General features: G+C 49.5%; 1 protein-coding gene across 1 annotated transcript in view; it reads right to left on the reverse strand.

Annotated features, from left to right (window-relative positions):
• Positions 1-524: 524 nt before the first annotated feature.
• The window catches only part of Chst8 (carbohydrate sulfotransferase 8), a 168,398-nt gene continuing 147,903 nt past the window's right edge, over positions 525-21,019 (reverse strand). The window contains exons 3-4 of the mRNA XM_017799754.2: positions 2,583-2,620; positions 525-2,047 (exon numbers count right to left, since the gene is read on the reverse strand). Coding sequence (XP_017655243.1) covers positions 965-2,047; positions 2,583-2,620 — 1,121 coding nt within the window. The 3' untranslated portion in view covers positions 525-964. The remainder of the gene's footprint in view (positions 2,048-2,582; positions 2,621-21,019) is intronic.

A 21,019-nucleotide genomic window follows, 5' to 3' on the forward strand; every position in this document is an offset into this window, starting at 1 on the left:
AAGTTTACATCTTTACCTCTTCCTTCTTCCCCCAGAGCCACTTCCTCTAGGATGGGCAAATCTGGCATCCTTGAGATGTTTGTCAGATGAATAGGGCCAGGGGTCAGGGTCAGGGTCAGGGATATGCAGATGATAGCTCTAGTCTGCTTAGATCAGACATCCAGAAAGCTGGGGACAGCATCACTTCTCACAAGAGGTATACATACTGATTGTGGTATGCAGTGCTGCAAGGCCCCAGTAGCAGCCCTAATGTGTGACTGGTAGAGAGGGTGTCACTGTTTTAACAATACTCAGGGAGCCTGAAAGAAGGGGCTCCACTGGGTCTCTCTCTGTCAGGTCTGGTCTGTCTCCTCCCACACAGGCTTCCCTCTAGCAGCGCCCTCAGCTGCCTGGCTCACTGTCCTGGGAAGGGAGAAAGAACTTAAGAAACCTGTACTACACAGCAAGATCTTGTTTCTAATAACCCCAGACCCTAAAAACTTTGAGTTCTCACAATGCCACACAATGTAGACACCACTGCTCTGAAAACCATGTGCTTTATTCGGAGCCTCCCCCTGGGTCATAGAAAAGCTGCAAACCACGTGGTTTGGTACAAGGCAAAGGCTAAGGGAATGTAGGACATCCCTCACCGTCTGGGGCCCTCATCATCTGGGCCTCAGACTTCCCTGGTCAACATAGCTCTCAGCTGAATTCTTCAGGACCCATCTGAGCCCTCAGTATCACCATCAGCCAATGAGTAAGGAAACAGGTGGGAGGCAAGGGTCAGGGGCCTTTCCAAGGTATGGGCCTCTGTCCTCCACCTAGGGCCTGCAACATGCCACAGCCACGGGCTTCTCATGTCCTAAGAGCCTAGTGGCTCTAGGTTTAGCTCAACTCACAGAGGAGAATCCATGGAGGGCGGGGCACGCCTGCGCACAGGGGAGTGAGCGGGCAAACCCCTCCCCTGGCTAGCTGGCCCCGCCCCTCAGTACAGGTCGGCAAAGGGCTTGGAGTAGTTAAACATCAGGTAGTCCATGTAGTAGAAGTCGTAGGTACGCTGCCGCTGCAGGGTGGAGAGCTGGGCGAAGTACTGATGGGTGATCCTAGTCGTGGTGCGTGCCTCCTGGGAGTGCCTATCCTTGAACCTCGGGAAGGTCAGGTTCCCAGGCGCATGGATGAGGCTCAGGAAGAAGTTGGCATCGTCCTCCATGCTCTCGAACTTGCCCACGAAATCATAGTCGATAAGGCAGGGGCTGCACAGCCGGCTGACGTGGTCCCAATGGATGTCCATGCCCACCGGCCGGTGCACATCCAGCAGGTACTGGACGAACTCGGGGAACCGCACACCGGAGCCAGTCCGCAGTGCCTCCCGAGAGGCGTTGGCCCGGTAACGGGCCAGGATAGCTTTGCCAAAAACCGGGTGATAGTAGCTGTTGGGATGCTCAAACTTGTCTCGAAAAGCAGAGACCAACCTCTCGAAGGGCTCCCGGACAAACAGCATCTTGGTGTAGGTGCTCAGACGGTGCACGATGCCCTGGCGGTCGAAAGTGTCCAGCCGCTTGAGGGCACTGCCGTAGTGGACCGTATTGTGTTGGATATCTGCAGTGGATGAGGCTAGTCCTGCCAACACCATGAGTACACGCTTCCAGTTGGAGCAGCCTGCCTTGGGCACCTCGCAGTACAGCACGCGGTGGCGGTCCTCCACGAAGATGCGGGACACGTGTCGGGGCGTGACGGCCCTGCGGCTGCTGCTGGCCCTATACTTGGCACAGGCCTCCTGCATCACACGCTTGCGCTCCTGTTGGCTCTGATGCAGACTGACCCAACGACTGTCCAGGGTGTGGGGTCTCGGTTGGATAAAGGACTCAGAGGAGCTGTTGGCTCTGATGGCCCCTACAGCTGGCATCTTTTTGATGAGCAGCCGACGTCGGCGCTGCCGGAGTCTCAAAGGAGACCTTGCCTTCAGATGAGGTTGAGGCTGATCAGGTACCTGCTGGCTGAGGCCCCTGGGGGACCGGCTGGGCAAGTCACGAGTGACCCTTTCTGTGGGTGTCTTCAAGTTGCCATCCTAGGATAAGAAGAGAAGATGGTTAAGGGTGGGCAGGGCAGCTGGAAGTAGATAGCCACATAACCGTGGCCCTTTACACGGCAGGGGGTTTTCCTACTCCCCAGCTTGTGTTTCTCCCCGGATTAAGAGAGGGGGAGATAGCTGGTGAGATCCCCTTGTCTGATTCTGCACCAGCACCTAGTGGGCCTTACAGTAGTTCAGAAATGTATGACCCAAGATGCAAATATAATTCCTAGCACAAGATGGCACAGTCCTCCTAAGAACCACAGCCTTTCTAGGGTGGGCCATGCAGGCCTGCAGGAGGTTGGCTTAGATTTACTGTGTCTATTACAGCAGTCCAAAGGAGTCATCTAACAGGGAAGGGAAATTCATGGATCCAAAGCCCTGGGCTTTGTTCCCAAGGCTCCTGGAAAGGACTGGACACATTTTTCTTTCCATGAATGGATTCATAGTAAGCTCCAAATTTTCTTCCCTGCCCTCCCCAACTTTTCCCCAGGCAGCATGTGCGGTGATTTATCTGATTCTCTGAACTTACATGCTGGGGCTGCTGTGGCCTGATGCTGAACTTTATGCCTAAAAAGCAACAGAAAAGAGGGATGTGTTAAGCAGTGCAAGTGCTATGTCATGTGCCTCTCAGGGACCTGCTTAGAGGTCCCTGCTCTGGATGCCCAGGATGGATGGAGCTTGGGGTGGGCTTTGGGGAATAGAGCTCCATACTAGAGCCCCTCCATCCCTTACCCACATGGAAAGTGAGGTTGCAACGCTGATTACCTGCTGATACTAATTTTTCTGCATCTCATTTCTTGACCTCTCCAGGACAGTCTGAGAAATACCTGCTCAGGTGTACCACACTCCTGCCCAGTGCAATGGTAAGGGTTTCTTTGGGGACACTCTCTACCCCAGCCTGTCGTTAAGTCAAAGAGATAATATCCTTCAGACGCTCTGTCCAGCCTCTCTCCATTGTGCCCTGCTTTCAGTCCAGGTTGTTCCCATACTTTTTCTTAAAAAATTATTTATTTTTATTTTATGTGTATGAGTACATATTGCCTGCATGGATGTAAGGTACACCTGCATCGTACAATGCTCACAGAGGTCAGAAGAGGGCGTCAGATCCCCTGGAACTAGAGTTATGGAGGGTTGTTGGCCACCATGTGGGTTCTGGGAACTGAACCCAGATCCTCTCCAAGAGTAGCCAGTGCTCTTAATTGCTGAGTCATCTCTCCAGCCCCATCCCCGTACTGGGAATATGGTACATTTATGCACACCAGACCCATGGATGAAACGCATTTCATCTCCCCTGGGAAGTTCCCTTGTCTATTCACTTCATAGCTTTGATCATCTCTGGCTATGTGAGAGCCAAATGTCCCTATCTGGTACATCCTGGTCTCCTTTGAAGGTGTGAGCAGAGTCCAGGCATAGACAAGTGCTGATTGGTGACTTAAGGAAGATGGAAAGGGATGTGCACATCACTGGCTGTGTTAGTTACTTGTCCAGTTGCTGTTACAAAATACCTGTCACAAGCAACTTAAACCGGGAAAGATTTATTTTGGACCACTGTTTCAGAGGGATCAGTCTATGGTTGCTTGGCCCCGTGTGTTTGGGCAGAACATTATCGTGGTGGGAGCCTGCAGTAGAGGAGAGCCAGTCACTTCACAACTGGCCAGGAAACAGGCCTTAGACAAGCTACCTTCAAAACCCCATCCCCAGTGACCTATTTCCTCAAGCTACTTTCACTTCCTAAAGTTCACAGACTTCCTAAAACAGCCCCAACTGGCTATTTTAACCTCCAACACAATAATCTTATATGAATTATTTTTCTCTTTGTTGAGACAAACTGAGAGAAGCAGCTTAAGGGAGAAGGATTTATTTTGGCTCATTCATTTCATGGGAGAGGAAGAGTGATGACCAGGGCTCCGTCTGTTGTTGCAGAGTGACCTGTCTCATCTCAGCAGACCAGAAAGCAGAGATATTAGGCTAAAACCAAGGCCAGGTATGAACTCTCTCGCCAGCCCCTACATCTGTCATCTAGGACGTGTGTCCAAAAGTGTTTCAAGACTTCCTCAAACAGTGCCACCAGGTGGGGGTCAAACACATAAACCCTTGAGGGGCATGCCATATCCAAGCTATAACTATCCTCTGGAGGGACACTTAATATCCAAAGCACAATGCTTGTCAAGTTCTGGAATGTCCCTTTTGTCCACCCAAGAGGCCCCTCATTAGGGCTGGGCTGGAGTCACCCAGGATAACAAGTTTTACTGACCCAAACCTTTGGGTGGGGGGTTCTACATCATACGGTTCAGTGTGTTTGGGGGCAGTGTTCAGTGGGAAGGCAGATTTCTCTTTGTGGGAGCCCATTCAGCAGTTTGGGTTTCCTTCAGACTTCACCCGTCCATTGAGTTGTCAGGGACTCTGTTCCTAGGCTCAGGGGTGGGCATCTGTGCTCTGAAACTGATGAAAGTCAGTCACTAACAGAAGCAGCTGCCTCTTAAAGTGAGCCAGAGCTGCCAGAAAACATGTTGGGTGATGTGACAGTCACACCCAACCAATTCCTGTATGATGTTGAAACAGAAAGGGGGTGGTTCTGATGGGCTAGCTATCCCTTGCTACCTCTGTGAACTGGACAAGAGGCCCTGGGCTGGAGTAGCTGGTGAGCGGACATTTGGGTCTTCCCTAACCCCAGTCTCTATCGACTTCTCTGTGGGGTCCAATTTCTCAGCTTCTGTGCTAAGACATTGAGCTCATGCTGCCCAGTTTGAGACTGTGCCCCATATCTCCTTCATTCATTAACAAGCGAGTGGGGGAGAGCAACAAAGGTCCCCTCTGGCCTACATGCTCTGACTTTTCTAGGACTCTTTCTTTCTGTGTGTGGGCATGTGTGTGTTTTGAATGTGTATGTGTGTGAGCATGCATGTGGAGGTGTCTTCCTTGGTTGTTTTCCATCTTATTTTTCATGTGTATGTGTGTGGTTTGTACATGTAGGTGTGTGTGTGTGTGTGTGTGTGTACATGTGTGCCTGTGCATGTGTGTGTGGAGGCCCAAGGTTGACACTAAGAGTCTTCCTGACTCACTCTGCACCTTAGTCATTGAAGCAGGATCTGTCTCTGAATCTAGAGCTCATCACTCAGCTAGATCGGCTGGCCAGAAAGTCCCTAGGATCCTTGTCTGCACCTCCCCAGCACTGGAACTGCAGGCCTGTGTGCCATGCCTGTTTTTTGTTTGTTTGTTTTTTTGTTTTGTTTTGTTTTCTAATGAGTTCTGGGGCTCTAAGTCAGGTCCTGCTGCTTGCATGGCAGGCACTTTACTGATCGAGCCAACTCCATATCCCCCGGAAACTTCTATTCTGAGACAGGGTCTCACTTTGTGTACGATACTGGCCTCAAATTTGTAATCTTCCTGCTTCAGTCTCCCCAGTGGTAGGATTGCAGGTGTGGGCTATCATGCATAGCTTCTGGAACCTTTAAATTCCAAGAGATGTTGTGTATTAGGTACTTTTCTCATGCATGGCTGTGACCAAAATACGTGGCAGGAACAACTTAAGGGAAGAAGGACTTATTTTTTGGCTCACAGTTTCAGAGAGATTTCAGTCCATCATGTGGGAAGGCATGTGGAATTCGCGGTAACAGGAGCATGGTAACAGGAGCATCTGGCCAACTGGGCTAGGAGCAGAATCAGAAGCGGGTAGAAGGGGGCCAGAGAGATGGCTCCATAGTTAAGAGCACTGGGTGTTCTTGCAAAGGACCTGGGTTGGGTTGCCAACACCTACATAGCAATGAACAATCATGTAGAACTCCAGTTCCAGGGGATACGACGCCCTCTTCTGGTCTCTGCAGGCATTGCACACATGTGGTATACATTCAGGCAAAACACTCAAACACATAACATGAAAATTAATAAAAATAATTTTTAAAAAATGGGTATAAACTTAAAAGCCTGACCCTAGTGACCCATTTCTGCCAGTCAGTCCTGACCTCCTAAAGGCTCCATGACCTTCAAAATAGCTCCAGAAACTGGGAACATGTGCTCAAAACATGAGCTTGTATGGGACAGTTCATACTCAAACCATAACAGCAAAGGTGGGCCTTGGGCACACTGCCTCTTCTCTGACCCTTTGGACTGAGAACAGATGTGTGTTCTTTTATGATAAATTACAGTATGCCTACCTTCCTGGGCATTCCTAAGGCTCTGTGTGTGTCTGCATATAAACATGTAGGGAAGATTTGAAACAGGCTTTCTAGTCTCTTCCACCAGGGGGAAGCTCCATGCAAAAGTGGGGTGAGCAGGGGATGCCTGGCTTAGAGGTGAAGCCTCTGCTCAGTGTCCCCCTCAGCCCTAGAGCCCATTCTTTCCTCACTAACCATCCCCCTCTTCCTTAATCCATCCTCCTCAGTCCCCAACACGAGCTTCTAGAGCTCATTTCTCTCTGGCATGTGGGGTCCTCTCCTGCCGCCGATGACAGATTTGTTCACCAGAAGGGACTCTCTGTAGCTGCTCCGTTTTCCTCTCCACCACCGGGTTTCCTTAATTATTTTCTTCTGGTGATGGCAGCTGGCTCTGCTAAATCACCTCTCCTCCTCAGCGTCTTAGATGCGGGGATTTACTCTGGTTGTCACCCCTGTCAACCTGTCAAGGTGTGATGGTGCTTATTTATATTCTTTTTCTGGAGCAAATGAGTCATGCTAGATTTGCCCAAGTGAGGGAATGGGGAGCCACTTGCACAGGCGTCCTGTCACTCAGTGAAGTCAGGCCACTGTGCATATGGCTGTGAGCCCTGTCTCCTTTCACCCACAGGAGGACCCTGTCTTGTGCACACTGCCCCCAAGCCTCAAGGATTTTCTATGGGTGGCCAGTTCTGGGGCTGCAAGGGCCCAGGCTAAAGGGAAATTCCCTCCTGGACACAGCCTGATGACACATTTGCCCACCAAGCTAAGTTGGCTGCAATTGCCCCTTGGAAAAGAAAAAAATGTCTTGTGGATAATAACAGATCTCATGTGGAGTCTGTGAGTGTGCCCAAACTTTGGGCAGCTCATTAGTTAAAGATAAACCATATCCTTACATGGCCAATTCTGAATAGACAGAAATGTATAAAGGAAATGCAAAGGGCTCTCTCCTCTTCCAAGGGCCTAGTTTTCACATGGAAGAAGTGGATTTCCATGTGCTGCTCAAATAAAGGTTGAAGCTCTGGACAAGCCAAAGCTAGAATCTTGGGACTCTGCAGGTTGGGGTCTGCGCATGCTGCAGAAGTCTGTACTTCAGGACCCCGGACAGCTCCATGAAGCGCCCTGGAAGGGTGGGCTGATCACTGCGCTCCTGATGCACCCTGAGGACTGGTATCACTGACAAGGGAGACCTAAGGGGAGGGAGGCTTTGGGTACATCCACCTCACCCCTCCGAAGGTCCTAAGTAAACATACAGTCTAGATAAAAATAGTGAATTTAAGTTCACAGTTGAATTAATACAGTTACACAATATTGAACTCAATATAAATAAACCCTGTAAGATATAAAATTGAAGGAGTTTTAACCCTTTAAAAATTTACAGCCACTTTTGAAAGAGCTGTATCCTTGCTCTGGAGCGTGTTACTGAATATGTGAAAGCTGTAATGAAATGCTTCTTCTAATCATGTGGTTATTAAATTAAAAATATTAAAAAAATAACAATTCTTCAAAAAAATAGTGAATTTAGCTGGACATAATGACGTATAGCAGTCCCAAGCCTTCAAGAGGCTGAGGCAGAAAGATATCTAGTTCAAGGCAGCCTAAGCAAAAGGGAAAGTTCAAGTCCAGCCTGAACTATATATACAGGGAAACACAGTTTAGAGAAACCAGTAGCTGGGGATATATCTCAATGTAGAGTGCTTGTCTAGAATCCACCAGTGAGGGACAGGGTGAGTGGCTCAGTGGTAGAGCATTCGCCTAGAATCCACTAATGAGGAACTGAGGGTGTGGCTCAGTGGCAGAGCTCTTACCCATAATCCACCAGTGAGGGGCTCGGGGGTGTGGGTCAGTGGTAGGGTGCCTGCCTAGCTGGTGCAAGGCCCTGGGTTCCATTCCCAGCAAGGCAAAAAAAAGAGACAAGGTGAGCTTCCTGAGCAGCACAAGCCATGATCTTCTTTCTAGGAACATGGATGCTGCCAATGCACCTGTCTCCCACCCTCACCCAGGACCTGAGACCTCCCCCTCCAAGGTCAGGCACACCCTCACACCGCTGTCAGTGTCTGGTTTATCTGCCCTCTAGTCTCAATTCAGCACTAAGATTCTGTATGGGAGCTCCATCCTTCTGCACAGCAGGAAATAAACAGCTACTTTCTCCTTCTGGACAGATGACATTTGATGAAACACACGCACTATGAGAAGAGTGAGCATCGGTGAGAATAAACAAGGCGTGAGTTATGGGGACTGCCAAATGTGTTCCACGCTGTGAACTCTTCATTGGCTGACGTTTTTCTTCTCAGTGTTTGGCTGAAAAGCTTTCTGGTTACCTGCTAAGGGGAAGCAAAGGCTAATGAGGACACGTGAGGTTGGTCCCTTTGTGTGTTTTTTTTTTTTTTTTTTTTTTTGTGGGACTGGGGATGGAACCCAGGGCTTTATCCATTCCAGGCAAATGCCCTACTGATGAGCCATTCCTTCACCCCCTCACTGATGGATTCTAGGTATGTGCTCCGCCACTGAGCCATGCCCCGAATCTCTCATTGGTAGATTCTAGGCAAATGCTTTACCACCGAGCATCATCCCTAGCCCCACAAGGCCAAATTTCATCTCTTCTCTCCCTTCCTGTCCTCCACTTTCTCTCCTTCCTTTCCTGTTTTTCTTTTGTTTTATTTTTGAGGTAGTCTCACTGTACAGCCCACGCGGACCTCAAACCTGCAATCTTCTTGCTTCAGCCTTCTAAGTTTTGAGATTATAGGTATGTATCAATACACCTAGCTCTGGGTCAGTTTCTTAATAACCAAGCAGTGTGGTCCTGGTCTGTGGCAGAGCTGGGAAGCCGCTTGGCCAGCATGTGGGCTGTTGGGGAAAAAGATCTCATATCTATCTGTCTCCATATTCGTCCACAGTGAAGCCCCAATCTCTGATAACCAGGACATACAGGGGAGGTAGCTAGGGCCCAGCCTTTTGGTCAGGTTGTATAGACACAAAGCATCATCACAGTGGAAAAAGACTCAAGTTTGCAGAAAGGGCTACAACTGCCTGTGTTACCAGGTAGGTCACGCTTGAGAGTGACAGCTGCTTGGGCTGCTCAAAGCTCAGCCTCAGGCCCTGCTAGGCAGTAGGAGGGTCCAACCACTCTGGACACTGTGACCCAGGGTGGGTGGCATTTCAAATGAATCAAACACAGAGGGATGGGGATGAGAGAAGTACCAGAGGCAGAGAGTCAATGCTAGGACCAAATCTATCTGGCAGTTCTTGAGTATACTGTAACTTTCCAGTCAAGCTGTTTCTCTGGACTGTTCTGTATATTAGAACTTCTAGTGGCTGAAGGTGCCTCATATTCATCCTCTCTGTTCCTTTATGTGCCTGCTCATACACTAAAGCAAAGCTTGTTTCTCCCAAGTCCAAGCTTGTCCCCCACATTACCCACCCCCAGGAGTCACAGGGCCACTGGTATCCTCAGCAACTCAGGCTTCAGCATTTGTTCTGAGGTCTCTTCTTCCTGATGACAAGCTTGCACCTGATTTGTACTCTTGGGCAGGCCCTAAGCTATAGGCAGCCTTATGTGACCAGTGCTGAGCTGAGCCCAGGGGCAGGGATGCTGGTGGTTAAAAAGGAGCTGGGTGGGTGCTCTGCTCTGTGGGCTCAGGAATCTGCCTGGCCCCACAGCATAGGAAACATGGAAGGTTTCTTTTATTTTTTAAATCTTTTTAAAAGTGTTTTATGTGTATGAATGTTTTGCCTGCAGGTATATATGTGCACCATATGGATGCAGTGCCTGCAGAGGCCAGAAGAGGGCATCAAATCCCCTGGACCTGGAGTTAGAGGTGGTTGTTAGTCACCATGAGGGTGTTGGGAACCAAACTTGGGTCTTCTGCAAAGCAGCAAAATCTCTTAGCCCCCGAGCCCCTTATTTTCTTTTTTCTTTTTGTTTACGTGCACGTGTGTGTGTACGCTATGTGTGCAGATTCCGTGGAGGACAGAAGAGGGCGTTGGATCCCTTGGAACCAGAGTTACAGGTGATTGTGAGCTGCTTGACAGAAATGCTGGGAAATGTTCTTGGGTCCTCTGGAAGGACAACAAGGACTCATAACCACTGAGCCATTGCTCCAGGCCCAATGGAAGAAATTCCCTAGGGTATTGCAGAAAAACAGACCCACCAGGAGTTACATATATGGAAAAAGAAGAATGAGTGAGGAAGAGAGGAGGCAAGAAAACAAGGCAGAAAGAAGAGTGATTTTAAGGAGCTGGCTCATCCAATGATGACTGACCCAGGGCAGACAGGCAGGTAGACAAGAGCTGATGCTCTAGCTCAGCTCAGGTAGGTCCAAAGGCTGTTTGAAGGCAGCATTCCTTCTTTCTCTGACAACTTCAGTCTTTTCTCTGAAGGCTGCAAATGATTTGGTGAGTTTCACCCACACTATGATGCTATCCCTGTTAACTTCATCATCTAAGGATTCAGGTGCTAATCACCTTCTCTCTCTCTCTCTCTCTCTCGCGCATGTACATGCACGCACACACACACACACACACACACACACACACACACATTTACAACAACATCCTGATTGGTGTCTGGCCAGATCATTGGGTCCCTGGGGTTGGCTAAGTTGGCTTTATTTCTTATGCGTCTGCTGTAACTAAATACAAATTGGGCTGTTTAAAATGACAAAAAGCTGCCAGGCTTGGTGGTGCTCACCTTTGGTCCCAGCACTCAGGAGGCAGAGGCAGGCCTAGCTCTGTGAGTTCAAGTCCAGCCTGGTTTACATAGAGAGTTCCAGGTCAGCTGGGGCTACAGGGAGACGCCTGTCTCAAAAAGACCAATAAATAAATAAAATAACAAAAAGCTATTCTGTCACATTCTGAAATCTAGCAGTCTAGGGAATGAAGGTGTTGGCAGAGCCATGCTTCCTCCCAAGCCTCTGGGGAGGGTCCTTCCTACCTCTTCCAGCTTCTGGCAGCTCTGGGTGTTCCCTGGCTTGTGGCACCATAAGTCAGTTTCTGCCTGTGTCTTTCTGTGGCTGTCTTCCCACATATTTCTTTCTTTCTTTCTTTTTTTTTTTTTTCCTTTCGGTCTATTTTGAGACAGGGTCTCCCTGTAGCCCTAGCTGGCCTGGATTTGCTATGGAGACCAGGCTGGCTTTGAACTCACTCTGCCTGCCTCTGCCTCCTAAGTGCTGGAATTGAAGGTGTGCACCACCATGCTGGGAACACATCTATTATATGCACACCAGGCATACTGAAACAGAGTCCTCAGGCTGGGGACTAGCATGTATGAGACTCTAGGTTCAATGCCCAGTATGTCAAAAAACAAAACAAAACAGCATACAAACAAAAAAAAAAACAAGAGTCCCTCTTCATTTGACTGTGTATATAAAAGGCCTATATGGTCATAGCTATGAGTACTGGGGTAGAGAACTCAGTATTATTTGGGAGCAGCATACAGTCCAATCTAAACAGGAGATATTGTAATTTTAGGGGTCTATAGAGAGTCCCAAGGGCAGCGCAGGGCAGGAGCAGCCTAGATCAGCCAAGAGCGATCTTTGAATCCTCTGAAGGATTGTGCTAGAACTTAGGGAAGGTACTTTGTTGTGTTTACTTGTGATAGACTGGAGCAATGCCCAGTACACAGCAGGAGACAGAGTCTCATCATGTAGCCCAGGTTAGCATTGAGTTCATGATCCTCCTGTTTGAGCTTCCAGAGTGCCAGGATTACAGGTGTGTAGCAACAGGCCTAGGTAAATGGGTACAAGTCACAGCTTTTTTTTTTGGTCTTTTTGAGACAGGGTCTCCCTGTAGCCACAGCTGGCCTGGAACTCTCTATGTAGACCAGGCTGGCCTCAAACTCACAGAGATCCGCCTGCCTCTGCCTCCCAAGTGCTGGGATTAAAGGCATGCATCATCATGCTCAGCAATTAAACTTTTTTTCCTAGTTTTTATTTTTGGTCTTTTTTGAGAGTCACAGCTTTTAATGAAGGGTCAGTATATCAAAAAGAAGGGGGAACAGGAGCAAGAGACAGTGAGAGAGAGAGAGAGAGAGAGAGAGAGAGAGAGAGAGAGAGAAAATGATACCTTGAACTCTTTCAACCTTACTGATTTTGTGTCTATATATTTTCATCTGTATAATGGGCAAAAAGCACTCACCTTGAAAGTCCACAAACAAGCAAGTGGAAAGAGACATTTGGAGCCCACTGGGTGGAAGCTGCCAGCTCCAGGTGTTTGAGGCCCTGGACCTCTTCCCAGCAGCGTATTCCCAGGACCTAGCTCCTACAGGGGCACAGGGACTCTGGGAGGGTCTGCAGGGAAAGCAAGCAGGAATCTTCCTGTCTGTAATTGACTGGCTGGTGCCTGATGGCTCTGGCGGCTACTTGTTTTGTTTAGCGATTCCATTCCCTGCCTCCGTGATTAGGATCTGAGATTCAACTGGGTAGTTCCCTGTCAGCTCAGCCTGGGCTATGAATTCCCTTGGAGCTGTCAAAGTCTGGCGTGGAGGAGGCGGTTTGTCAGTCAACCAGTCAGCTGGTTGGCTAGTCTACGAACCCAGCAGCTGTCCTGCCCGCCCCACACACAACCACCTGCCCATCACTGGGATGGGGAAGGAAGCCTTGAGCAAGGCACTCATGTGCCCTGCCCATCTATAGCAAGGAACTGTCAACTCCCACTTCCAAGCACCTTCTTTGTTTATAGCTGTGGATGATTTCTACCATGTCTAGGGTGTGTGGGGCCACAGCACACACATGCCACATATGATACTATGCATTGTGTGTTGATGGGATTGGGTTCACATCTTATCCATCTGATATACCACACATGCCAAGGGGATGGGCTCCAGTGCACATCTGTGCTCCATACATAGCATACTTTTTGTTTTCGTGTCTCTGGGTGATCTGAAAGTCTATATACACAGCTTTGCACAAGCCATGCCTGATCTTTCCTTCAGGACTCTTAAATGCATACTACTCAGGAAGACAAGTGGGAACTAGTGAATGTTATAGAAGGTTAGCAAGAACAAACTTCAAGACACCCACCAGCAACACCACACGGTTCCTTGTCACTCTTGACTCTGCCTCCCATACTGACAGGACTATCAGTCAGTTGGTTGTCTGTCTACCATAGCAGAATGCCATGTTATATAACACTATGTGTCCATCCACTCACCATGGACTGAGTATGGATGGGCCAGGATTTATGTTGGCACTGGTGATAGTGTCTTAGCTGGTGAACCTGTCATAGCCCAGATAAGAGACACTCGAGGCCTGGCCCTGGATAATAGCAAAAAAAAAAAGAAAGAAAAAAAAGTGGACGAACACAGGAAGAATACTCCAGGGGCTGCCTGCAGTTCAGTAGTGTGCTGGCAAATATTCAACACCTGGCTCCCTGGGCAGCGGGGTGGGGAGGAGCCTGACCCGCTGAGCTGATTCCCATGGTGTAAATATTCCCACCACAGGCAGATTTCACGCTATTGCTATGAACTGGTTTCAGCTCACATCAGACATAAGCACCCTCAGGGCCTGGAAACTGGCTAAGAGTGGAGGGAGGCAGCTTTCAGTTTCTGGCTTGAGCAATGAGGGGGACACTGGATCACTTCTGGTGAAAGAGAGTTTGGGGTGCTTATGGGTTTTCCAAGTGTAGACCTCTAAAGGCCTGGAGGAGCGGGGAAGGAGGGGATGAACTGGGACTGGTCGGGGAAGCTGGACAGATACACATGCCCAGGAACCTGTTGCTTTCTGGGGCTGGTGTGTGTGTGTGTGTGTGTGTGTGTGTGTGTGTGTGTATGTATGTGTCCAGCACTTAGAGTGACAGCAGGACCAAGAAAATAGGTCAGACGCACTGGTTCTTGGAGTCACAGTCTCACAGAGCTGTGTCCAGTGGGTCAAATGGGGCAGATGGAAAGGGTGCGATAGCACACACCTGGAATCCTAGCACTTGGGAGATAAAGGAAGGAGGATCTGGAATTCAAGGCCAAGATCAGCTACATAGTGAGTGTGAGGCCAGCCTGGGCTACATGAGACCCCATCCCAAAGAACTAAAGTCCAAATAAAGCAAAATAGGGTGAGTATAATGATGTCCTGTTTGTGGGACAGGGTACACGGTGACTGTGTTCCCTACCTCCACGCCATCTCTGCAGGAAGGGACTGAATTTTGTTTAAATAATAACTCACTGTGGAGTTAACCAAGGAATAAGAAAAGGGGGGGGTCACTCAGGAACCCGAGCCTGAAGGGGCTCCACAGAGGAGCTGCCTGGTTGCCAGCACCGTGATAGCAGTATCCACTGGCCCAGCCCTGTGTCAGGCCCTACAGGGACAGGCGTGTTCACTGCCTCCTTCACTGGCCTTTGGAGGCAGCTAGTGGGGTGGCCTCATTACTGTGGTGGCCTGACCAAAAGATAATGATCTGTCCAGTTCTAGCTGGCCTCTGGATGTGTCGTTTCGGCTGCAGCGTCAATTACTGAGCTGGCCTGTGGCTGTCAGACCTGTCATAGCTGCTGCCTGTGACTCCCTCAAGAGCCACACAGTAAATCCGCCTTAGTGGATGCTTTCTTTGAAGTGTCACCCTCATTCTCCACAGGCCTCTCTGTCCTGAGGGAGCCACCCCAACCCACTGACCCCGGGAAAAGAGGATTACCTAGGGGTTCAGGGCTTGGTGCTCTGATCCTTGGTGGCTGTGTACTGGTGACCAACAGTGTCCGGTGATGCTGCCTAAAGGTGTCCTTGAGTCTCCCAGTCCTGATTCCAGCCACTCACATCCAGTTCTCTCCAGTGTTCAGAGAACACTGGAAGTCTCTCCAAACCAGAGGCTGTACTGCGTGCCCAGAAACAGAATAGACCTTGTAACTAGATTACCAGGGCAAGGCCGGGAGCTGCCTGGAGCCTGCAGGGAGTGGGGGGAGGAGGGGTCAATGTGGTTCCTTCCTGCTAAGGTTCTGAATAGCTACAGTCCACATTTGAAAGGAAGGGGACTCTCCCAGGCCCCGAGGGTCAGGAGTAGGGGGTGGGGGCTTAGATTTGGAGTCAGGTGCAGCCAAGGGCTAGGGTTGAACAACTCAGGAGGCCTCTGGCCTGAAGATCCAGGGGAGGGGTGACACCCTCAAGTACAGACATCAACCTTGGGCTTGGCAGTGGCTGCCTATGGGTACATCACCTCCCTTGCACATCTAATAGAGAGCCCATCTCTACTTTCTTTACAACAGCCAGCCTTTCCTCTGCCCAACTCGGCCCCTTTTTGATGCAGTAGCCTGTGGGGCCAAGTGGACTGAGCATGATGGTACCAGACCATCCTGGGAGCAAAGACAGTCATCTTCCTAGCGGGACTGACTTTACCCACATCACTCACGGGTCCCATGCATTGTAGGCCCAGAGGGAGTGGAGGGGTCCCCGAGGGATACACATTCAAAGGTCATTCTGTGGGCACATCTCTGAGGTGGCCTGATGCAAGTGAGGCACAGGAAGGGACTTGAACGGATTAAGACTGACGTCATGATATGGTTGGGAGATGGTGGGGCCTGAAGTCAAGAGGGGAGGGCAGATGTTGTTGAACAACCAAGGGCTTAGTGAGTCAAGGGGTGTGGGAGAGAAGGAGGGAAACATCTGGGGTGGGGGCTTCGTAAACACACGGCCAGATCTTTTGAAGTGACTTCTATTTGGGACGAAGGAGCCAATGGAGGTGAAGACTAGGGCCAGGTTACCCTGAACTTGCAGTGCAGATTTGAGTTATGTAGAACTCTCAGCAACAAACAGTAGAGTCTGGGTGCAAACAGCACCCAGTAGACAGTTCTGTATCTTTACTTCACATGTATGGGTATGTATGCATGTATGCAAGTGTACCCATGTTGTGCAATGCATGAGGTCAGAAGGGGGCATCAGAACCTCTGGAACTGGAGTTACAGACAGTTGTTAGCTGCCATGTGGGTGCTGGGAACTGAACCCTGGTCCTCTGTAAGAACAGTCAGTGCTCTTAACCCGTGAGCTGAACCCTTTAGCTTTGTTTTGTTTTGTTTTTTTGAGACAGGTTTTTGTTTTGTAGCCCAGGCTGGTCTCAAACTTGTGGCTTAGCCTCTTGAGTTTGAGGATGACAGAACTGAGCCACCACTCCCAGTTCCCACCTCAGCTTTTAGAACAGCAGAGAGACAAACCACACAACCTGGCCCTGCGACATGCAGCAGCCTCACCGCGGGTAACACCACCCTCATTAGCACCAACTGAGCACAAGAACATTAACTAGAACTAAACACTGGATTGTCATCCAGAATGTTCACACTTGTCATGTGTGCTCAGAATTTAGCAAAGTCTTCTTAGGAAATCCTCAACTAAGGTCCCTCCCACCCAAATCTTGTCTTCAGTTCTATCTGGGAGAGACATGATAAACAGGGATCTTAAAGTCAGTGTTTGGCTGAGTTGGGGTGGAAGGGCTTCTGGGTCTCTGGAAGGCCCTAAATATAAATATAAATAAATATGGAAGTCCCTAAATATTCCATTCAAGAACTCTTTGTCTGGAGTGCATCCAGGTTACAAAGCTTTAGACGTTAGACTCAGCTTGGCTTTGAGACTAGAGCATGTTCCCTGCTCAGTGACTATTTGTAGGGGCCTGGGGGTCACCAGGAAAACAGTTAAAGATGTTCTGAGCTGTTTCCTGCCTCCTTTGAAATCTAACCATCGAAGCCGCTTTGAAGATGGTCACTGGCACAGAGGCACCCATCCAACCCCCAGCTGTGGAAGAAGGACGGCCCCAGAGTAGTTCACCAAGCAGAGCTTTGGAGCCCCTCTTTGAGGTTGTGCCATGTGCCGTGCCAGGAAACAAAAGAAGTCTGGCTTGTCTTTGGCCTTCTGTGTCTGTATGCGGTAGAGGCGAGGAGCTGGCCACGTAGGTGTGGGTGGGGCCATCTTCTCCAGAATTAATGACTTTTGAGCTGCTCTGCCCACTGAGGCACCTTTTGTAGGATTAAACGTCACTCCTTCTAATGACTTGATTTATATCTAAAGGTTTAGCTCCAAACAAAATATTGTGACGCTGGCAATAAATCACGCCAAGGATGCTTCCAGCCGAGACTAGCATGTTTACTGTTTATATGGGAGTTGGCTGGGGAGCGGGGGGTGGGAGTGGGGCTTCTGGAAAAAAAAAAACGTGTGGGGCAGGATGAGCACAGGACTTAGTGGTATCAGGCAACAGGGAGCTTCCTTAGGGCACCAGAAGGCTTCCAATTCCCCCACGCTTTGGGGAGAAGGGATTCTGGTGAAGAATTTGGAGAAGGCAGAAATCCCTGGAAAGGAGCCACGCTGATGGACATCCTCAGGAAAGCATTCTCAGTTTTCAGTCACACGTCCTGCTGCTGTATCCTCAAGTGAGAGATTCAGAGATGGGTCATGCTAGCTAGGATGATTCTGCAGGGCTGAGTTCCTTAGAATGACAGGCTGCAGATAGAGGGTGGCCCTGGGTTGGCTTCTCTCTCAGATGATTGGCAGAAAATACTTCTTGGAAACTGGTGCCCTGCCCTGCAGAGCAAGAGCTCAGGGGAACCGAGGTCAACTTTAAGGTTCATCTCATGATAGATCTGGATACTGCCCAGCTAGCTCTGGCCAGAAATCTGGGAGAGTATGAGCCTCCTCCTGGGTAAAACTAATCCTGTTCCTGGCACCAAAAAAAGAGGAAAAGGGATGGGAGGAGGCGAAAGTGAGGTCAAGTTGCGTGCCAAAAGAGACTCATCCTTTCACAGCACAGCTGCTGGGCTGTAATCTTGGAAGAGCCCACAGCCTAGAATGTCAAAGCAAAGGCAGTGTGCCTATAAAGAGGTAATGAATGGTCCAGGGCGACCCAGGGGTGCCAGGCACTGGGAGAAGTGATCCATTTCGAGGCATGTCTGTTATACTACAAATCAGAAATGTCCCCCATAGGCTTATGTTTGTGGGTTCTTGATTCCTAGCTGGTGACACTATTTTGTGGACTGTGGAGCTTTTAGGAGGTGAGGCCTGGCTGGTGAAAGGTCATACCTGCCCTGGTTCTGACCTTCTTTCTCTGTTTCCTGGTCTTCCATGATGTGAACAGAGACTGCCTCACACTCCTGCCGCCAGACAGAGCTGCTCAAGCCTTCCCCACTAGGATGTGCTGAAATCTCCTAGAAGCACGATCCCAAATAAATCCCTCCTCCCTCAAGTTGTTTCTTCCAGGTATCAGTCATAGCAGTGAAAAAGTAACAATACAACGTGTCCTGGCGTAGCTCAGGGTGCCTTGAACTGGTGGGTGTGGGACAATGTGTCCTGGCCTGGTTCAGGGTGCATTGAACTGTCAAGTGTGGGTGGGAATCCAGGTGTGGAGGAGCTGACATATCACACAGGATCTTCCATGTGAGATGCAGTGGAACACTGCTGATGGAGAGATACACACGAGAGGACATGGCGATGGTGGGTGGGATGGCGGGAAGGACACAGAGAGGAGAGCAGATACGGTGGTGGTGCACGGACCACATGTGTGTAGGTGTGATAGTATGTGGGTAGTATGTTGATGGTGGGGGGATGGAGATGGATGGTGGGTAGTGCTCAAAGTCTTTGAGGAAGAGATTTAAGATGAAGGCCCAGCAAGCGTGGGTAACAGAAAGTCAGACAGAAGCAGAGGCCAGAGATGTGAATCTAGCTATGCAGCCACAGGCAGGCTCGAGTCTAGTTGCACTGACTGAAGGTCCAGCCTCTGGCTGTGGCATCCCTATTGGGAGCCAGCATCAGGACCTTTGTGGCATCCCTAATGCTCAGGGGCAGTACATGGACCCGGATAGTGGTTCAAACAAAAGGAAATCAAGTCAGTCCCCTCTCCCCACTGACCTGAGCCTGGCTCCTGGGAAGGACACTGTTTTTTCTAATTTCTCCCCCAAGCAACCTCTGATGTTATAAGACAAATAAGACAAAGTTTTCATCTATCTTTGATTATGACAGGTTCCCCTCCCGAAAAAAAAGTGCTGTTTGCTTTATAAAATCTGGCAAATTTTGATAATGAAAACTTCAGCACATCAAATTCAGAAACCTTTTTAATTCCAGGCAGATAAGGGATAATGGTAACGTATTTCAACTTCAAAAGCAAAAATAACCTTTTATCACCTAATTTAACAATGTTGCTGGCAAAATATGTTAGGAGAATGTAAAATGCTATTTAAATGATAAAATATGCTGTCTCGGAAGGCAAGGATTTTAATTGTCACAACCAGAGTCCGAACACACTTCCTTGCCAGCCCTGACAGACTGGCTAATGACAGGGTGTCTGTAACAAGGTACAGGGGTAGAAAGGGTCACCCTCTGCTTCTGTCCTCTCTCTGGGGAACTGTCCGTCTCGACAGCTGTCTGGGCTTGGTGGTGCTCATCAACATCGTTGCTTCAGATATTAATATTAACCATCCAACATATCAATATTAATCAGTTAATATATACTTCCCATGACAGCAAGAGATAAAGGCATCTTATTATGTGGTGGACCGGGGAACATGGAATATCTAAGTGGATTTCCTCAGGATGCACAGCGTAAAGAACGCTAAGCCTCTTAGGCGTGTCGTCTCTGCAGAGATGGAAGCTGGGGCTCACACGTGGGCAAAGCAACAAGCAGAGCTAGTCCTCGTGGGAATTAGCTCCTTTCCCTTACTCGTCAGTGGGCAGGTTGGAGGAACTGTGGCTGGTGTGGTCGACCCCCACACCCCTTCCCCCCAGGGTTTGGGTGGCTTCTACAGCATTTCCCATCCAAGCCTCAGGCAAACAAGGGACAGGGTGAGCATGCAGAAAAATAGTCAGATGGGAGCCCTTCGCTGCCCAAAGTGGAGAATGGTGCTCCTGCCCTCTATTCACCTCTCTCAGTCCCTGTGGAAGGGAACATGATTCTGTAATTACTCATTTGGGACTTGATGTGCGCCAAGCCATGGGATAGGGACACAGGATGGGTGAGGACATGGTGCTAGCTTTAATGATGCTTCGGTAAGTTTTGCAATCCTTATTTAGGGGGTTGTAAGGTGCTTTAGCATGGCATACATTGCTGGCCGGGTGGGTGGTAGAGCTGAGGTCTGGAACAGACCTGACTCCTTACCCTGGGTTTAGCCATTAAGTAACACTGTCTGGGGAGAGTAGACTGGCCACCAAGGAGGTGGCATGGGGGTTGGAAGAAAGGACAGGGTCACAGAAGGTCTTCACTATTTCTCCAGAGTCACACAGTCAGAAGGATTTCAGGATCCTGCCTTGAGGCAGCCCACACTGGGGTCCCTGGGGGAGGGCAGCCTGCAGGGCAGGGTGTGCTTACTGGCACTCCAATTGCTTCTACAGGCAAACACACATCTGAGCACAATTAACATTTTAAGCACTAATTATTTTACTTGGGTGTCTAAGTCTGAGGATCCTTCAATTTCAGTTTAATTGGAGAAAAATGGTCATCAGTTATGGAACAGCGGGAGGGCGGCTCCATGCTTCCTCAACACAGAGGGGCAGAGCTGGGCTTAAGCAGGAGCAGATGGGGTCTGCGGCTGCAGCTGGGGGGTCGGGACCTGAGAGGGCATGGTGGGCGGGGCAAAAGAACCTTGGGCGCCCTGCCCCCATCACTGCCCTAACATCTGTTGAGAAGGCTTTCTGGCCAAGTTAATGACTTGCCTTTTTGTCTTTTCCATTTCGTTCCATTTTCTGTAATAGCATCTGTCGCAAGACAACCAAGTGCAAGAGGAAATAGGATTCCTTATTAAAAGGAGAGCTCATGACTGCTCCATCACTTCCCCTTGGACTTTAGTAATCCGAGCTCATAATGAAATCCTCAGGCCCTCCCGGCCTGGCTGGCAGGGCAGACGGGGGTTGCGGGGGTGGGGGTGGGCGTG

The sequence above is a fragment of the Nannospalax galili genome, unplaced genomic scaffold (genome assembly GCF_000622305.1).
Source record: "Nannospalax galili isolate Female #2095 unplaced genomic scaffold, S.galili_v1.0 scaffold159, whole genome shotgun sequence".
Lineage (NCBI taxonomy): Eukaryota > Metazoa > Chordata > Mammalia > Rodentia > Spalacidae > Nannospalax > Nannospalax galili.